Source organism: Spermophilus citellus (assembly GCF_964194105.1).
Source record: "Spermophilus citellus genome assembly, chromosome: 8".
NCBI lineage: Eukaryota > Metazoa > Chordata > Mammalia > Rodentia > Sciuridae > Spermophilus > Spermophilus citellus.
Window position 1 is genome coordinate 62567140 of NC_138189.1, and position 18445 is coordinate 62585584.

General features: G+C 38.2%; 1 protein-coding gene across 3 annotated transcripts in view; it reads left to right on the forward strand.

Moving 5' to 3' along the window:
* Positions 1–14881, forward strand: part of ANXA3 (annexin A3) — a 64588-nt gene extending 49707 nt beyond the window's left edge. The window contains exons 9-13 of one of the 3 annotated variants that reach the window (XM_081302965.1): positions 46–139; positions 1457–1552; positions 6257–6315; positions 8336–8458; positions 8975–12102. In XM_081302965.1, the coding sequence (XP_081159091.1) occupies positions 46–139; positions 1457–1552; positions 6257–6315; positions 8336–8458; positions 8975–9004 (402 nt within the window). In that variant the 3' untranslated portion in view covers positions 9005–12102. Of the gene's footprint in view, positions 1–45; positions 140–1456; positions 1553–6256; positions 6316–8335; positions 8459–8974; positions 12103–14275 lie in introns of those variants that run through there. The other 2 variants (XM_081302964.1, XM_081302966.1) reach the window with 2 other exon arrangements.
* The last annotated feature ends 3564 nt before the right edge of the window (positions 14882–18445 follow it).

Sequence of the window (18445 nt, forward strand, 5' to 3'; positions counted from 1 at the left end):
ATTGTGTCTGTTACAACACATAAGTCTTCTTCCCCTTGTCAATAGATTCTCTATAATGCTGGCGAGAACAAATGGGGCACAGATGAAGATAAATTCACTGAGATCCTGTGTTTAAGGAGCTTTCCTCAACTGAAACTAAGTATGGACTCACAATCCTTTTTGTTTTATATTGTTCTTGCAAAGTTTTTAGGTTCAATATACAGGTTTTGGGAAATGCCGTTAAAAATTATAAACTTTGTTCCAGTTTATGTATCAACATTTCAGGAAACAAACCAGGCAAGCTGTATTCTAACTCAAGGCAGTGCTCACTGACGCTCCTCTTTGTTTTTCCCTAAAGACCAAGTAGATTACTTAGTGAATCATGGGAAATAGCTGGTAGAAGGAGATGGCAGAGAAGAAAAGAGAATAGAAAGGCCTGAACAGAAAGGGATGGAGGAGCCTGGCCCATTGCTGCCACCCTACCTCTCCGTAGTTTGCTACTTTCCAGAAAAACCAGCCAGGCATTGCACATGAATTTTTGTTGGTTGATTAATGCTGATTCATGTCCAGCTCTCTCTGATATAAAGGTAAATAGGGGAATGAGGAAGACCAGCTCTTTTTGTCAAAGCAACAGTTACCTACCCTCTCCGCATGCATCTCCCCCAAATGGCAGCAGCCAGAAGCCTGAACTGCCTTGACTGTGAACATCTTCTGACTGTGGCTTCCAGGTATCAGGTTAGAGAGCACCCATGGTGCATGACTAACCTTATGTTGAGCTGATGGAAAAACGAGGAAACATAAGGATATTACTGTGACTTTTCAATTCTAAAATGAGTCCTTCTTTAATTTTGGCATTAGCTGATTTCATAAAATAATGGTGATGTATTATAGTTGCTTTATTAATATCTTTGTTTGAAAAATGAAAATCAAATGAATCCAGATATCTCCCTAAAAGTTTTCTTTTTTTCAAAATTTACTTGGAAAAAAAATTTACTTGGTTTATAAAATATGCTTGTATACTTGGTGACACATGTACAAGTTTTGCTTGGGGCAAATACTGATCAAGAAATTCAAATGCCTTCTGGTGGCTGTAAAAATAGGCCATGCTGCCTTAAGAAATGGTTCGCTCAGCACAAAGAAGTCTTTATGAATAAGACTTAAATTATTGAAATCTTAATCATTAAGATTTTTTTATCAGATAAAACACTGGACTAATGACCACAGAATTATTTCCCAGGGGCTGCTATAATTTTAAAAAGACCATAATTAAATTAGTTATCATTTAAACTTTCAGGTAATTTTAAATGCTTCAGCCTGGGAGGAGGGAAGAGAGATCATTGAAGTTCAGATTTTATTGTATTCAAAGGAGTTTTTGAGCTTGCTACTTGGTCTGCTGCATAACAAATTTAAAAACTGAAATATATTCAAGTGTGGTCAGTTGGGATACTTTAAATATTTTTGTGGTACTACTTTTTAGCATTTGATGAATACAGAAATATTAGCCAGAAGGACATTGAGGACAGCATTAAAGGAGAATTATCTGGGCATTTTGAAGACTTACTGCTGGCCATAGGTAAGCCCCAGAGTGCTAATAAACAGAATTACTTTGCACTTCTTTTAACTCAGTCAAGGTGAGCTCCTTTCATGTAAGAATCCTGACTGATCATCTTTATGCTCCCCACAGCCTCCAGCATAGTCCATGGTAGAAACAATTGACTCAACAAATATTGTTAAATGATGCATGAAGAAGTAATCTTTTTATCTCTTACTTTGCCTTTTAAATTTATATTTGGCTTGTCTCTATGTTTAGATTGTAGTCTCCTTAAGAGCTAAAATATTACGTTTCTACTGACATTTTTATTAAGGCTTGTTGAAAACTAAGACTTAAGCCAATTTGGTATTTCACTGTATTTGGTTATTTTTGAAAGATGTCAGTAGTCTCCCAGAGTAGAACCAAGGTCAACTTGAGGTCTCTTCTTCTGTGGTTGAGTTAGCAGGGGATATGTCAAAAAGAAAGTAAATTTCAGGCTGGACCTGTTACTATTTAGACATATGCATTAACAGGCAGTCAAAAACACAGTTATATAAGCATGAAGTCTCAGCAGTATGTCCTTTCAGGCACCAGGAAAGAACCTTGCAAGAAAGGTACATTCAAAGGGATGAGATACTGTTCAAAGAGAGGATTCTTGCATGTGTTGAAAGCAGGATTCCTAATTCAACAAACTTCAGATGTGGGGCTTTCAGGATTTGCTGGATTAATCCATGGATAGCTAATGGTGCTAGGAGATAAGATCTACTTGGAGGAAGGAGGTCAATAGGGGGATGCCCTGGAAGCATTTACTTGTTCCCTGGCACTTTTTCTATGTCTCTGCTTCCCAGTGCCATAAGCTGAGCAGCTTTCCTCTGCGCTGTCCTTCTACCATGACATTCTGCGTCACCTTGGGCCCAGAGCAATGGAGTCAGCTGACCACAGACTGAAACTTCTAAGATTTGTGAACCCAAAGGAAACTTTTCCTTATTGAGTATTTTGGTTTCAGTGCCAAAAAGCTGACAACACAAGACACTTATGTTTATGGTGGCCACTGGGCTTACCCCATACTCCTTCTCCACTGGTGCCAACACCTAGAACACACATCTTGTCATTTCAGCAGTGAGAAGCAGTTTCTAATGTCCATCACAGTAATTCACAGCACCTCTGGTGACTATGTTCCTATGTTACTAAGTTATTCCAGGGTATTCCACAAGTTATTCCTCTCTGAAGTGGAGCCTAGGATTCATTATTTAGATGTTAATGTTTACCCCTGGAGAGTGAACTCCTGATTAGACTAACTTAAATTTTATTTTTAAATAACTTATCATGTTCTGGGCACTGTGCCAAACTCTTTATAAATATTAACAAATTTAAGCCTCCTAATAATCCTGTGAAGTAGGTACTATTATTATCCCCTTGGTGGAGATGGTAAATCTAAGGCACAAAGAGATTAGGTGACTTCCCCAGGCTACCTGGGAGAGCTGGGATTCTACCTCAGGCCGTTAGGATCCATAGTCTGTGATGTGAACCAACCATCTGAGGTGCTGCAGTGGAGACACAGACTGAAACACAATCTGTGCTATAGTATTTTAAAGTAAATGACAGAAAATGTACTAGAGAACAAGCATCCTCAAAGTTCCAGGCCCCATTCTAAGGGCTTCCTCCACTTATGATATTTCACTTCTGCCTTTTCAGTGCCAAGAATAGGGCTCTTTATCCAAATGCTAACTCAAAACAACAACAACTTTTAACTCAGACCTGTTAAAAGATAAGCCAAGAAAGAGAAAAACTTTTAATTAAAAAACTTAAAATCAGTTTTCATAATTAGTTTAGTAAAAGTTCCAGTGGCAATGAGGTAGCCAGTTACTTTTTTTTCCCATTTCATACTGTGAATCTTTACATTAATTTTGCTGTTTTGCCTGCGTCTTGCTAAACTGTAATATTTGAAAAACTTTCTTGAGATGAGCAAACCCTCACTCACTGAGTGTTAATTAGCCTTCTGCCACTGCAACAGAATATCTGAGATAATCAATTTAGAAAAAGGAGAGGTTTATTTTGAGTTTTAGAAGTTTAGTCCATGGTCACTTGGGCCTGTGGCATTACTATACATCATGGTGACAGTCATGGTGGCAAAGGAGGCCCTAATCATCTTATGGCAGCTAGAAAGCAAAGAAAGAGAAGGAAGGGGCTGGGGTCCAATAATCCTTCAAGAACACTTAACTTCCTCCCACTGAGATTCCACCACCTCCCAATACTACCATAGCTAGAGACCAGGTCTAACATGTGGGGTTTCAGGGGACATTTCAGATATGAGCTGAGAGACATTCTTGGAAGTATATATTGAATGAAGCATTAAATTTAGGCCATAGTGTACATTATTTTATCAATTAAATTTTAAAAAAGACTTAGAATTCAACTTTTTTGTTGTTGTTGTTCTATTGATTGAACCCAGGGCACTTTACCACTAAGCTACATCCTAAATCTTCTTTTCCTTTTTTTTTTGGAGAGCAGGTTGCCCAGGCTGACCTTGAACGTGCCATCCTCCTGCCTCAGTCTCCCAAGTCACTAGGACACTAGGATTACAGGCATGCTGCACCATGCTCAACTTCAACCAGTTTAAATTTTGAAATATGTCACATTTCAATTCACTATATCAGAATACAAGTGGAATAAAACATTTTTAGAATTTTTTCATTGAAATAATAAATATTTTTTTGAGATATAATTTACATACCATAAAATTCACCCAAAGTGTGCAATTTAGTAATTTTTAATATATTTACAGAGTTTTGCAATCATCACCACAACCTAAGTTTAAGACATTTTTGTCATCCCTCAAAGAAGCCCTGTACTATTGGCAGTACCCATTGGCAGTCACTCCCCATTCTGCTTACCTTCCAGATTCTGGAAATCATTAATCTGCTTTCTGTCTTCATAAATTTACCTATTCTGGATATTTCTTATTCAAGAAATCTAAAACAGTATGTCAGCATATGGTTTTTGGCATGAAACCATCTGAGCATTTCATCTTAGAATTGTATAATAAATAGGAGCCTACTAGTTGTCAAATAAAACCAAATCCAGGCTTAAATAGAGATTTATTCAAAAAGACTCTTACAATAGGGAGAATCCTTTGATCTCAGAAATGTGCAAGAATCTCAAAGTCAAGCAGAAAATTCTTCCCTTTTATAAAGAGGATAAGCAGACCTGAGCAGGAATTATTAAGGGCGAGTTGGATGAGCAGGGGGTCATGATCATTAACGTTTGAATGGATGTGTGTCCTGCTTGCTGGATTCTTGGGATAAGCTGATGAAGGGGCATGGTCTTCACATTAGTGCATGCCCAGGATTGGGGGCAAGTCAGAGTTGAGGGGCCTATGGGAAGAGAGGCCTGACTCAAGTTTGGTCAAGACAATGAACAGGGTAGGGAAAGGGCAATTGTGAACTCTTGGTTTTAGTAATTAACTCTATTATCCTCCCCAAGTTTCCCTATCTATGCTGTTGGGTGCTAAAAAATACTTCTTTACCACTAAAATATACTGCCACCTCCCCACACTTTCAGACAGGAAGAATAGATCTGGTACTCAAGAACATAAAGCAGAGGGCAAGCTAAAAGGAGAGAAAGAATTCTGAAAAGAAAGGATTGTACAAATCTAGTTAGGGTCTGGGTTGAAAGACTCAATAAGATAAAAGAGGCTATAATGATTTTTGATCAAATTATTAAGATTTACTTAATAGGAGTTTGAGAGTATTTACTTAGCACCAATTCAAATGGCTGGTTTCTTGTCAGACAACTTCACACACTAATAGTTTTTAGGGTTCTATTTCCCTTAAATCACTTACCCGAGGTGATTAGAAGACACCAAGGCTTTCCACTCTCTTTAAGAGATTCTGTTAGCCCCTATGAGACAGTCAAGATTTATTATTGTCCTGAGACCCAAAATCCTTTATAAAAGCCATTCACTTTCTGTGAGATTACTACCCACAGATCAGATTCAAGATTATAAAAATAATTGTGCTGCAGTAAATAGGTTTGCTCCCTGTAGACTTCTATTTCTATTTTCACTTTATTTCAAGGATAATTAATTTACTCATGTTTTTGGCAGTTTCCTATTTCCGGTTTTGTTGCTGCTTTACTTGTTATTTCGAAATAAAGATGTTGAAAGATGATAGTATTTTTTAGATGACAGAATTTAAAATTACAGGCACTACCTCTAATGTAGTTACTCCAACCAGCTTATAAATTGTAACTCAAATCATTTTAAAAGAAAATACTTCCATGAGAGAAAAAAAAATGGTTTTAAATTGAACTCTAGTGCCCCTTTTTACCTAATGAGTTATTTGGAGCCACATCTCTGCAGTCATTAGGCCCAAGTTATTCATCAGTGGCCAAAGATGTTGGGAACTGAATGATGTACACCCTAAGGAATTATCAGTGTAAGCGTGGGTGTTCAGTGTGTCTGGGATATAGAGATGAGTCAGACACCGTGGGAGTTTCTTTGGCAGGTAATTTTATTTTCCCCATGGCTGAAGATAATTACCATGCTAAAGTTCTGTGCAAATATGACATTATAAAGCTTTGAAATTCGGGTTAAGCAGACTTTCTTTCATTCTAAATAAAAGCCAGTTGTGGGGAGAGGGTAGAGTGGTGTAACAATCCCAAGAACCTTCTTTTAAAAACACATTACCATAGATTAACCCAGTTTCTATTAAATGAAGCCAACCATTGCTTTGCTTTTTATAACAGTTCATTGTGCGAGGAACACACCTGCGTTTTTAGCTGAAAGACTGCATCGAGCTTTGAAGGTAGGTCTGGAAATTTCATACACATTCTTAGAGTCTTTCATGGAGAATATAAAAAAAATTGCTTAATATTGATGGAATGTCATATCCCTTTTCCACTTCACTGAGTTCCCTTTTGTAGCTAATCTGTCTACTAATTTGTCTCATTGTTCAATACAGAGGATTCCAGTTAATATAGAGACAGCTACAGCGAATTGTTGGCTAAATGTTTATTTCCCTCATTACACAATGAGCACAGGCAGCGAGACTCGTTTTAGAATGCCAGACCTCAAACTTAACCCCTGAGATCTGGTGGCTTCTCAAGCAGCCTCACTTAAAATAAACCAGGCTGAGTCAGCAACCTTTACAGGATATTGAAGCCCTGTGTTTTTACGTCTGTCTTTGCTGCTAGATGATGAGCTTCATGAGTCATGTTCTTATGTATCTTCAGGCCCTAGGACAGGGCCTGACACATAAAAGATGCTTACCTTGATTTCTTTACTTGACATTTCCTGCACTTTCACATGTACCTTCAAAGTAATGTCCAAAGCACCTGATTTCTCTCCCCTCACTCTCCCCACTCCCCAAAACTCCCCCCTCTGTGTCCAGTCATCTCAGTGGATAACCCCAATAGGAGCTGCCCTTGCCCAGCTCATTGAAAATGGGACCATTCACCCCCAATCTTGTCCAATCCCCTCAGCCTTCTTTCCATTCCCTGACTATGCCAAAGCTACCTGCATCCAAGGCTTTGCATTTGTTGTCCTCTCTGCCTGGAATGGCCTTCCTCCAGATATCTCTGTGGCTCTTTCTCATCTTTTTAGATTTCAGCTCAGATGTCCTCTCCTGGAAGAGGTCTTCCCTGATTATGCTATGTTGGACGGTTCCCTGTCAGTCCCTTTCCATTCCATTTATCTGCTTTATTTTCTTCACAATTCTTATTAACATTTACTTATTCAATTAGATGATTTGCTTTACTGTATCCACCTATTTGAAATAAGCTGCATGAGGACAGGTATAATCTGTGTTATTGACTGCCATATCCAGAGTATGTGGAACAAAGCCTGGGATACAGCAGATGCTCATAGGCATTTGCCAGGTGCATAAATAAATGGAGTCAACACCCACTGTACTGCTCAGCTTAAAATTTTACCCTCTCCTTCTCCATTATCCTTAAGCAATGCATCATTATTTGGTCAAATCCCTTATTAAGCATCTCTCAAACCTTCCCATTTTCTCCATCCTTACTGCCACTATTCTAGTTCAGTTCATCACTGTCTGTATTACTGCAGTTATCCCATGGGGGGTCCCAGAGACTCTAGTTTTATTTTCCCTTGTCTTCACTTTACTCCTGCCTTGCAATCTGTTCCACATACTGCAGTCAAAGCAATCTTCGAATCCACGAATGTGATCTGATCTCAACATTCTTATGCTTAGAATAATGTAATAGTTCTCCACATTTGGGATCCAATTAGAGCTGCATTTCATGGTTAACAAGGACTGGCCTTTCCAGACACATCTCTTGCTATCCTTCCTTGTTGTTGATATACCCTGGAATGTGGCATTCTTTCTTGACCTAAATGTTCACTCACAATACAGCTTTCATTCTTCTATTAGAACATCCTTTCCTCTATATGAACCCACTCCTATTTCCCCTGGCTGATTATCTAGGCTTCATTACAAATGGAACTTCCTTGGACAGACTTTTCCTAATCTTTAATCTTTCTTATCACTAATGTATACTTCCATGGCACCCAATATTTCCCATATCAGACCATTTTACAGTGGCCTGCTTTCTTGCCTGTATCCTTTACAAAATTGGAAGTTTACCAGGGATGGCTCCTCTGTTCTTCAGGATTTAGCATGGTTCTGGCACAGAGCAGGGGCTCAATAAATATTTGTTGAATAAATGAATGGTGGAGTTTGGTGGTAAATAAATGAAGAAGAATCACTTTGTGCACATATAGTTTATAAATATAAACATAGATCTATATAACATTTTGTGACCCCGGGGATATGCATTGTCAACACCTGCCTTTCTTAACAGGGTGCTGGAACTGATGAGTTTACCCTGAACCGAATAATGGTTTCCAGATCTGAAACCGACCTTTTGGACATTCGAGCAGAGTTCAAGAAGTATTATGGCTATTCCCTATACTCAGCAATTAAAGTAAGTTTCTGTTAAAAATAGCCAATGTCTTTTGCCCTTCTTGATTCATCCTCTTTCTCTAATATCACTTAAAACACAGAGATATATGACTTAAATTTATTTCTTCTTGTCAACATGTAAATGTGTTTTCTGAATTTAAAATAATTATAGCAAAATGTCCTTAAACATAGTGTCTGATTTTTCAGCTGTAAAATTCCAGATGTCTGATAGACAACACTTCCTTTTTTCCTTTTGCTTTTCTTGTGTGTGTGTGTGTGTATGTGTGTGTGTGTTTTACTGGATTTTGAACAAAAGGCCTCCCCCATGCATGCTAGGCAAGCACTCTACCACTGAGCTACATCCCCAGCCCCTCTCATCAAATTTTTAGGTGTACTGGCCATCAATTTTTCTTCCTTAGTGAAACACATGTGCAAGTTGTTTGCCTATTACTTATACTGCAATGTTTTTACTTAGTTCAGTGTTTAGGACAATGTAAGGGAAAATTACATATCTTAAATTTCCTCTTTGTGGGCTCAGGTTTATCTCAGTGGTACAGTGCTTGCCTAGCACATGCAAGGTCCTAGCACCACAAACAACAATGACAACAACAACAATACATTTCTTCTTTGTTGTATACTAAAGACGGCATGGTTCTGCAGCATCAGTTCTTTTCATTGCAGAGGTAAGACACTTTCTCATTTTTAACAGTTGTATATCATCCCATTCTTTGAGTTTTTGTACCAATGACATCAACAGATGTTTCCAATTCCATGCTGTTATAAACAGTGTTGCAGTGTGCACACATGATTTCATAAGGTGCAAGTGTGTCTGAGGTGTAAATTCTCAGAGGCAGGATTGCTTAGACAAATGTAAGTGTATTTTTAAATTTTGGTAAATGTTACCACTTGACCTCCATTTTCCACTTCCAAGAAGAAATTGTTTCACTATAGCCTTGGAACAGAAGGTTATTTTTTACCCACAACCAAACTTTTTTTGTTGTAACAATCTGAGAGGTTAGGAATTTATATCTTCAGTGTAGTTTCAATGTACTTTTTTTCCCCCTGGGTGTGAGACTGAACATGTTTTCATGTTTAAAATGCCATTGGTATTTCTTTTTCTATGCTGTATCTCTCTATATTCTTTGTCCCTCTTCTTTTGGATTTTGTTATTTTGGGTCCATTTCTGAGACTTTTTTTTTTAGTACCAAAAATTGAACTCAGGAGCACTTGACCACTAAGCCACATCCCAGCCCTATCTGTATTTTATTTAGAGACAGGGTCTCACTGAGTTTCTTAGTACCTCACTATTGCTGAGGCTGGCTTTGAATTCGTGATCCTTCTGCCTCAGTCTTCTGAGCCACTGGGATTACAAGCCACTGAGACTTCTTTTTATGGAAGGTAGATTAGCCTTTTATCTTATAAATATTTTCCCCAATTTGTTATTTGATCTTTTACTTGACTGGAGGTATTTTTCCCAAGCAGAAGTCTTAAATTTTATTTCATTGAATTTATCAATCTTTTATAGTTTCTTGGTTTTTAAGCAAATTGGTCCATTGTATTTCTATTGTTTCAGAGAACAATCTTTCTAAAATGTGTTATACTGCTTCCTGTTTTAAAGAATGAATCTGATTTTCATTGTTCTCAGATCTCAGTTTATATAATTATATACATAGGAAGATCAAATAAATTGCAAATTAATTATAATTAATAAAGAAGTAAGACTGGCAAAATATGTGCAAGAAGCTTCCATACCTTAAGGCCATGTTTGAAAGTCTTAGGAACAGGGCAACTGGTAAATAAATGGCAAACTAAGGGATTAGCCACAGACTCGCTGACAGTCTTATTAGTCTTATTTTGATTCATTTTTCTACCTTGGCCCCCACATGACGTATGAAAGACTTCAGAGTCTCAGTACAAGCTGATTTTCTGGAAGAAAGTGAAGCTGAAATTGAGCCAGGCTGCTCAACCATCCCAATCATCAGGGCCTAACTGACTAGGGTAAAAGGATGGAGTCCAGGGCTGGCTTCCTGCAGGCTGCATGGCTTCCTTGCGTCTGCTTCCCCATCCTCCCTCTAAAAATCTTCATTGGAGAGCTGGACCCAGGTGGATTCCCCAAGGACCAAGCTGGGGATTGGGGCCCACAGGGGAAGCTAGGACAAAGAAGGAAGCAGCAGCCCAGCAGCCAGAGCCCAGAGGAGAGTGTTCACTCTTGAGCATTGAAAGTCCAAAGCTGGGAGTGGAATCATGCTCTCCAGACACCCAGTCTCAGATGATGATCATTTATAAACTATGTGTGGATTCTGACCCTGGTTAGCCCCACTGCAGCTATCTCTTCTCAATTCCCTAGGAGGGTGGAGTCCCCTTCCTTGTGGGAGATGATGCCTAGACATGGCCACCAGTGATGCCTGGATTAAATCATGTTCCAGTGTCACTGTGAGCAGCTGTGACCTTACCCAAGATAGCCTCCCTTGAACAGATGCAAACATTGGCCTGGCCAGGCCTCTCCACAGCCATCTTGAGAGCATTCCTGCTTCAGAGTCCACAAATGGCTTTTTAATGAAGAATGAATTAACATAATCAGTTTTTTTTCAACAAGATTTTTTTCAACATTTTTTTTTCTTTTAAGCCCTAACCTTTGTGTTTATACTAAACGAAAAGTTTAGTTGACATGAAAGACAGACTTGAGTCCTACTGCTCTAAGAAATGCTGTTGACCTGAAAGCTGAAATCAGGAACTTTAAAAAGCAACTGACTCTGCCTGCGGCTTAGCACAGATTTCATCAACTATTCACTCTCAATTCTATTTGAATCGATCTTGACAGATTACAATAGTTTCAATCATCAGAGGAAGATTCAATAATGTTAACCATATTGTACTTACTAAGGCAGAAAAGTAGAATCATACATTTTATAACAATTGTCAGTAACAAGGTTGACACACAAAGAGGGCTTTCAGTTCACCATCAGCAAACCAGAAAATTCAATTAAGCAACGGCTCTCAGTCCCCCAGTGGTCTGCGTAATTGAGACTTATTGTATTAGATTGTATTAGAAAACATTTAAACTGTTTGTAGTTTGATAAAAAGAAAAACCCATCACTGAAAAGTTCAGTTTGTGATTTGAAATAATATAAATCCTTTCATTTCTACCACCTAATGTACATTATTGACTAATCTTATTATATTTTTCCTACCGACAAGCAGGATCTTTTAAGATGGTTAAGTTTCTGAAATCCAGGAGGCAGAGTTCCACTTCATTTCTTGTCCAAGCCTTTAATTCGGTTTTCTCCCTTCCTCAATACTCTAAATATTTTTCTACTTACTAACACCTTTCTCAAGTGATGGTTGATGGAAAGGAAAGGAAAAACAGATGTTAAAAAATAAATAAAAGCAAATTTATATCTTACTTAACAAGAAGATGTTAGTGGAAAATTTGATTGAATTATATTTGTTCAGTAAATTATGTACCTTTCTAATAAATATGGCTCCTTAATGGAAAATACAGTAGCGGGCTGGGGATGTGGCTCAAGCGGTAGCGCGCTTGCCTGGCATGCGTGTGGCCTGGGTTCGATCCTCAGCACCACATACAAACAGAGATGTTGTGTCTGCCGAAAACTAAAAAATAAATGTTAAAATTCTCTCTCTCTCTCTCTCTCTCTCTCTCTCTCTCTCTCTTAAAAAAAAAAGAAAGAAAGAAAATACAGTAGCTACCCTCAGTAAACTCGTAACCTATGTGGAGGCTTGTAGTAGGCATAAAAAAATTACATGACAATTGAAACAACATGCAACTAAGTATCAGTAAAGAGAGAAATATAGGAACTGAGAGAAGTTTGGGACTAGACAGGGAATATTTCTTGGAGCCGACAGTGTCTGCTGCCTCTCTGTTCGACAGCATGCAGAGTATCTCCTATGGGCCAGCTGCTCTGCTGGTCAACATGGTTCCAAGATGAACATTCTGGAAACACAACTACAATGAGAGGCAGGAGGAAAAGAAGCAATAAGGCATTTACTTGATTAGAGTCTACGTCAGGCAATATTAAGAAATAAAATCCAAGTGCCAAGATGAGTTCAGTTAAAAAGAGCTTTGAAATCAGGGAATTTGTATTACCACTTCATTCAGTTTAAAATATCTATTAGATGCATGTAATATGCCAGGTTTAGGGTTACAATTCTAGGGAAGGAACTATATTTCCTGTTATAATTATAAATAAATGTAAAATCACAAGTATGGTACTGTGAGGGAAAGAGATATTGTGCTATAAGATCACATAACACAAGAGCTTGACTGACAGGAAAGGCTTCTCTGAGGAAATTCTTGTTCTGATCTGATAAATGATAATAACAAGGCTGAAGGCTATGGAGGTAGGGCATTCTAATAAAAGGAATTGCAAATGAAAAGATCTCATGGGTGAGATATTTTGATCATAATGAAAAATGAGGATAAAAGAACCAGATCATGCAGGAACTTTTTGATAATGTTTAAGGATGTGTGTCTTCAGCTGAAGAGTAATGAGAAGCTAGCTAACGAAGAGTTTTATGCAAGACAGGGTCATGAGCATTGAAAAGATCCCTGTGACTATGGAGAATGAATTGAACATGAGCTAGAAGAGATGGAGAATGTGAGTTAGGACAGTCATATTCTAGTAGCTGTGGGTTGGTTGCAAAGAAAGGAAAGGCAAGGATTCAAAAGATTTTTAGTAGATACAATTTGAGGGACTCGGTTTGATATCTTGGTGTGAGGAGTGAGGAACAGGTATCAAGGATGACACCCAGGATTCTAAGTCAGGAAGCAGAATGTGGTGCCATTTCCCAGAATAGGGTCAGGTCTTATGGCTTCCTCTTTCTGGGGAGTGGGAGGAAGTTCATGAGTCTGAAATGCCTTTGGAACATGTAAGTCGAAATGTCCACAAGACTGATAGTGGACTTTGATGAGATAGACTTTGAAAATGAAATATGTCCCTTTAGGAAGAAAATATAGAATGAGAGGAGAAGAAAGCTTAGAATTGAGCTTTAACCATCACTAACATCTAATGGCTGGCTAGAAGAGGAGAAGCCTGTGAAGGAGAGGAAGCTAGGCCAGGCCTGAGTGTAGAACAGCACTCAAGGGAAGAAAATGTTTCTAAGACAAAATGAACAGGATGCTATGTCCTGCTGACAGAAAAGTAAGCTGAGGGCTAGGAAAATGTTTTTACTCTTGAGGAGTATGCTGGTCATTGCACTTGATTTACAAATATAGTAATTAACATCTTGGGTAGAGCTTAATGAATCTGTAGTAACACTAGTGACAAGAGATGAAAACCTAGATTAGATTTGCCATGGTCAGTTTTGGGAAAGGAATAAACTCTAAAATACCACAATGAAAGAATTGGCAGGATTGATGAAGTATGAAGAGTGAAAGATAGGCTCAAAGTTGGGAGAAGAGAGAACCATGGTACACAGGCCCACAGAAGCATTTAGTTAGTTTCTTAAGAAAAATTAAGATGGCCTAAACCAGGCATGGTAGAGCATGCCTATAATTCCAGTGACTCAAGAAGCTGAGGCAGGAAGATCACAAGTTCAAGGTCAACCTAGGCAACTCAACAAGACCCTGTCTCAAAATGAAAAATACAAAGAGCTGGGGATGTTAGCTCAGAGATAAAGTGCCCCTGGGTTCAATCCCCGAAACAAAACAAAACAAAACAAAAAACAAAAGAAAGAAAGAAAGAAAGAAAGAAAGAAAGAAAGAAAGAAAGAAAGAAAGAAAAATAACAATTAATATGACCTAATTAGAAAGGTATAAATTAGGCTACTCTCATAATTTATGCATATATTTGTTTTTCTCTATTGGTTCTGTTCTTTGCAGTCAGATACTTCTGGGGACTATGAAATCACACTCATAAAGATCTGTGGAGGAGATGACTGAGTCAAGAAGATAATCTCTGAAAGAAACCTGCTCCCAAGATGGAATTCTCCAATAGCTCTGCTTGCTTCTTTCTCATAGTATTTAAAAGTATAAACAAGTATAAAATAGCAACTTATTTGCCTCACAGAAATTTTTATAGCAACAATAACAACTTATTATTTTAAAGCATCTCATTTATAATGTAATTTTTAAAAGTAAATAAATGAAATCTATCAAGTGGTATTAAGGATCTGCTAATACTATCCAAACTATATGTCTGCTTAGGAAGTCAGAATCTTCATACAGATTTAAACCACTGCATATAAAGCAGGGTAATAAAAAATCACTGCCTTTGATAAATATATGTAATTTGTCTACTTCTTTTTTAAAGTCTACCAATATGTATGGTACCTAGGCTATTGACTAATGGTATTTTAAAACATATTTGTTATAAAATCTGTTGATGCTTTAGTTTATCTATTACTTTATTAATCACAGTCTTTAAAAAACTAAAAATAAAGATGTATGTGACTCTGTCCTAACTTTTCAAGCTCTGGGAGTTTCAATGCCTAAGTTCTTTCAGACCACAGAATACATCTGTTGAACAATTCATCCTACCACTTCCAGTCCAAATGGCAAGCATGAATTGTGGTTGCATATGCTAAATGCTACTTTCCCAGAAGTGGGTATTTACAATCAAGCCTCTTAGGTGTCTTTTTCCCCCCAAGACAGCAAAACTGTACTTGAGAAAAAAATATAACCTTCATGTTCTTTTTGAATGGAACGTAATAAGACATACCTTGGCTGATATGAAATACATGAAGTAAAAACTTGCAGTTGGGATTATCAGTCTAGAATAAAATGAGCATACTGCAGCAGCTATGTCTGAATCCAGGGCTTTTGAGTCATAGGATGGTAAAGAGTACTTAAGCTAATGTCTTTGAAGTGCTTATCCTTGTGCCAAACCATATCTAAACTGTAGCAGGTGGGAAGGAAGAATATACAGGAGAAGAAAGCTAGACGCAGGGAACCTACTTAGCCAGTTAGTTCTATAATCAATACCTAAAATGTGACTTGAACTAAGATGATGGTAAGGGAGAATTAAAAAAAAAAACCCACTCAAATATTTAGGAGAAAAAAAAATGGAGTAAACATAGTAATTGAAGTCATCAGGTATCAAGTATGTCCCTACAACTTTGGCTTAAGTGATTTAGTAAATGTGTGTATCCCCAAGGAATAAAGTAATGCTTATACTCACTGACATTGTCAGAATTCAAGTGCTGTTAGCTGTCATTAATACGTCCAAGCACACCAAAATGATCATGACAGCACTGCAGGCATTTCTAAGTAGACTTCAGCTCACCTACCACACACCAAGCCTGTATTGAGTAAGTGTTAGATGCAAAAAAGACACTGAGACACATTTTCTTTTTCCAGGGAACTTTAAGTCTGTTTAGGAAGACCTGCAAGCCAATAAATGTAGCAAGCACAGTGTGTACTGAACATTCCCAGGGAAATGACATTGTGGGCAGGAAGCAGAAATTCATCCTTTTGAAGGTTACAAACTCAACCAATAGAAAAGGAGGTAGGATCTCCACACAGATGAAAGCACTTGTAGTTATAGAGCTATGAACTTTCATGGTGTGTACACAGCTTCACCAAAACCTTGGTGTGGTTGAGGCTTAGAGTACAGGTAAGGTGAATAAGCAAGGGTCAGATTATTAAGCAAGGAGGAGTCATGGGAGGAACATTCTAGGAGGATTGCAATTAGGGAAATGACGAGGCTTTGTCAAAATTTAATTGATTAGAGGACATATTAACCCGTTTTACATTATTGTAACAAAATACCTAAGGCTAGATGATTTTATAAAGAGAAGAGGTTTATTGAGCTCATAGTTCTGAAGATTTATATGTCCACATCTGGTGATGGCCTCTTTGCCCAAGGAAGCTTGGGGCATCACATAGCAAGAGACAGGGAGCTCTCTCTTCTTCCTCACATAAAGCCACAGTATTTAATTATAAGGGGCTCCACCCTGATGACCTCATCTAATCCTTATCACCTCCTAAAGGTTCCACCTCTAAATACTTACTAAATTTCTGCTTTTCTTAATACCTCAGAACAGGAATTTCATTTCAACACATGGAGTTGAGCTGTAGCTCAGTGGTTGAAGTATGTGCTTAGAATGCACAAAGCCCTGGGTTCGATCCCCAGCACCACACAAACACACACTAAAGTTCAGCACATGAACCCTTGGGAACGTACTTAACCATATTTAACCATGGTAGGTTGGAATGAAGAAGGTATTGGAGAAGAAAGCTAGAGGCAAGGAACCCACTTAGCAACCCACTTAACTAACTTAGCAAGTTAGTTCTATAATCAGTATTAGAAATGTCACTGAAGTAAGATGATGGTAAGGAAGAACAACAACAAAAATCCTCAATATTTCAGAGACAAAATCGAGCAAACACTGATCCAAAGTCATCAAGTATCAAGAATGCTCCTATAATTTTGTCTTAAGTAATATGGTAAATGCAAGGAATAAATCAATAAATATTCACTGAGTGCTTACTCTGTGTCAGGTACAATGTTCAACAGTGTAGTTGATTTTATTTTATTTAGGATTCTTGCTCCTTTGCCCCATCTGATCTCAAACTTCTAGCCTCAAAGATCCTCCTGCCTTGGTCTCCTGAGTAGCTGGTACTATAGGCATGCACCACCACACCTGACCAGTGTAGTCTATTTTAAATTGCTAAACCTCAAGCAACCTTACACTATAAGTACTAACTCACAGTACAGAAATGGAGCTTAGAGAAAGGAAATGGTTTTGCCTTCAGAAGAGTCAGGATCTAATCACAAGTAGCCTCACTCCTTTGTCCCAGCTCTGCACCACTATTTGGCTTTAGGATTTTTCCATTCCAGGGTCACTGTTCTTTTCAATCCCAGAATGTGAGCTGCTTGACAGCAGGGATTTTTGTCTGTTTCGTCACTGCTGTGTCCCTGGTGCTTGAAATAGTGCTCAGCATGTAAAAGCCACATGAGAAATCTTTGTCGAATGAATGAAATTCTTTTTATTCTAAGCATTTGAACTATGCAAGTGAATTTGAGTGGCTATTTAAACATGTAATTATGCCTCACCTTCCTAGGTGGAGAGCCTTGGTGAAAATTTTATCCATGTACAAAGTACTCTTTCCAAGCTACCCATCACTAGCAAGAGAAATATTGTAAGCTGGCCAGGATATTGGAACTTTTTGGAGAAGCAACAAGTTTAAATGCATATGGGATTCCCTTTATGTAACATTAAGTCAAACTCCTAAAAGGGCATTGCAAAGTACTAACTTAACCTTGGCCACATAGTTCAGAGTTGTGGAGAAGGACTCTCTATCCCTGTAGATTTTTACATTAATTGTTCTCTTTTCTCCTGGGAAAAAATGTTTTGTACCAGTAGAGCTTCCCCACATTTCTTCCTTCCTTCCCCCCTGACCCATCCTGGCTCCCTCCCTTATTCGCCTCCTCTCTCTTCCCTCTGGCTGTCTACCCCTTATGCATTATTGACAATAGGGTGCCCCATGATGGCCACAGAAGTAGCCTTTATCTCCATAGAAAGGGATGAACCACTAAGCTGTTCTGAATGTCGATGTATACATTGATATCTCTAAATTCCATCATAGTAGGTGCCCAGTAAATACTCACGGTAATGATTTATAAGGCAAGGTAGAAGAACTTTCCTGCCAGCCAGACCAGAGTGTTTTAAGGAGCACAGGAAATACTGATAGGAATAACCTTGAAAAGTATCAAATGCTATTAAAATGTAATACACAATTATAGTATTGTATTAGAATATTTTAGCTTTTATTTTAAATTTGAATTGAGGCCTGGGCATGTTGGTACATGCCTGTAATCCCAGTGGCTCCAGAGACTGAGGCAAGAGGATTAAGAGTTCAAAGTCAGCCTCAGCAAAAGTGAGGCACTAAGCAACTCAGTGAGAACTTGTCTCCAAATAAAATACAAAATAGGGCTTTGGGATGTGGCTTAGCGATCAAGTGCCCCTGAGTTCAATCTCAGGTACCCTCCAACCCCCAAAAAAGGGCTGAACATGTGACTCAGTTTTTAAGCACCCCTTGGTTCAATCC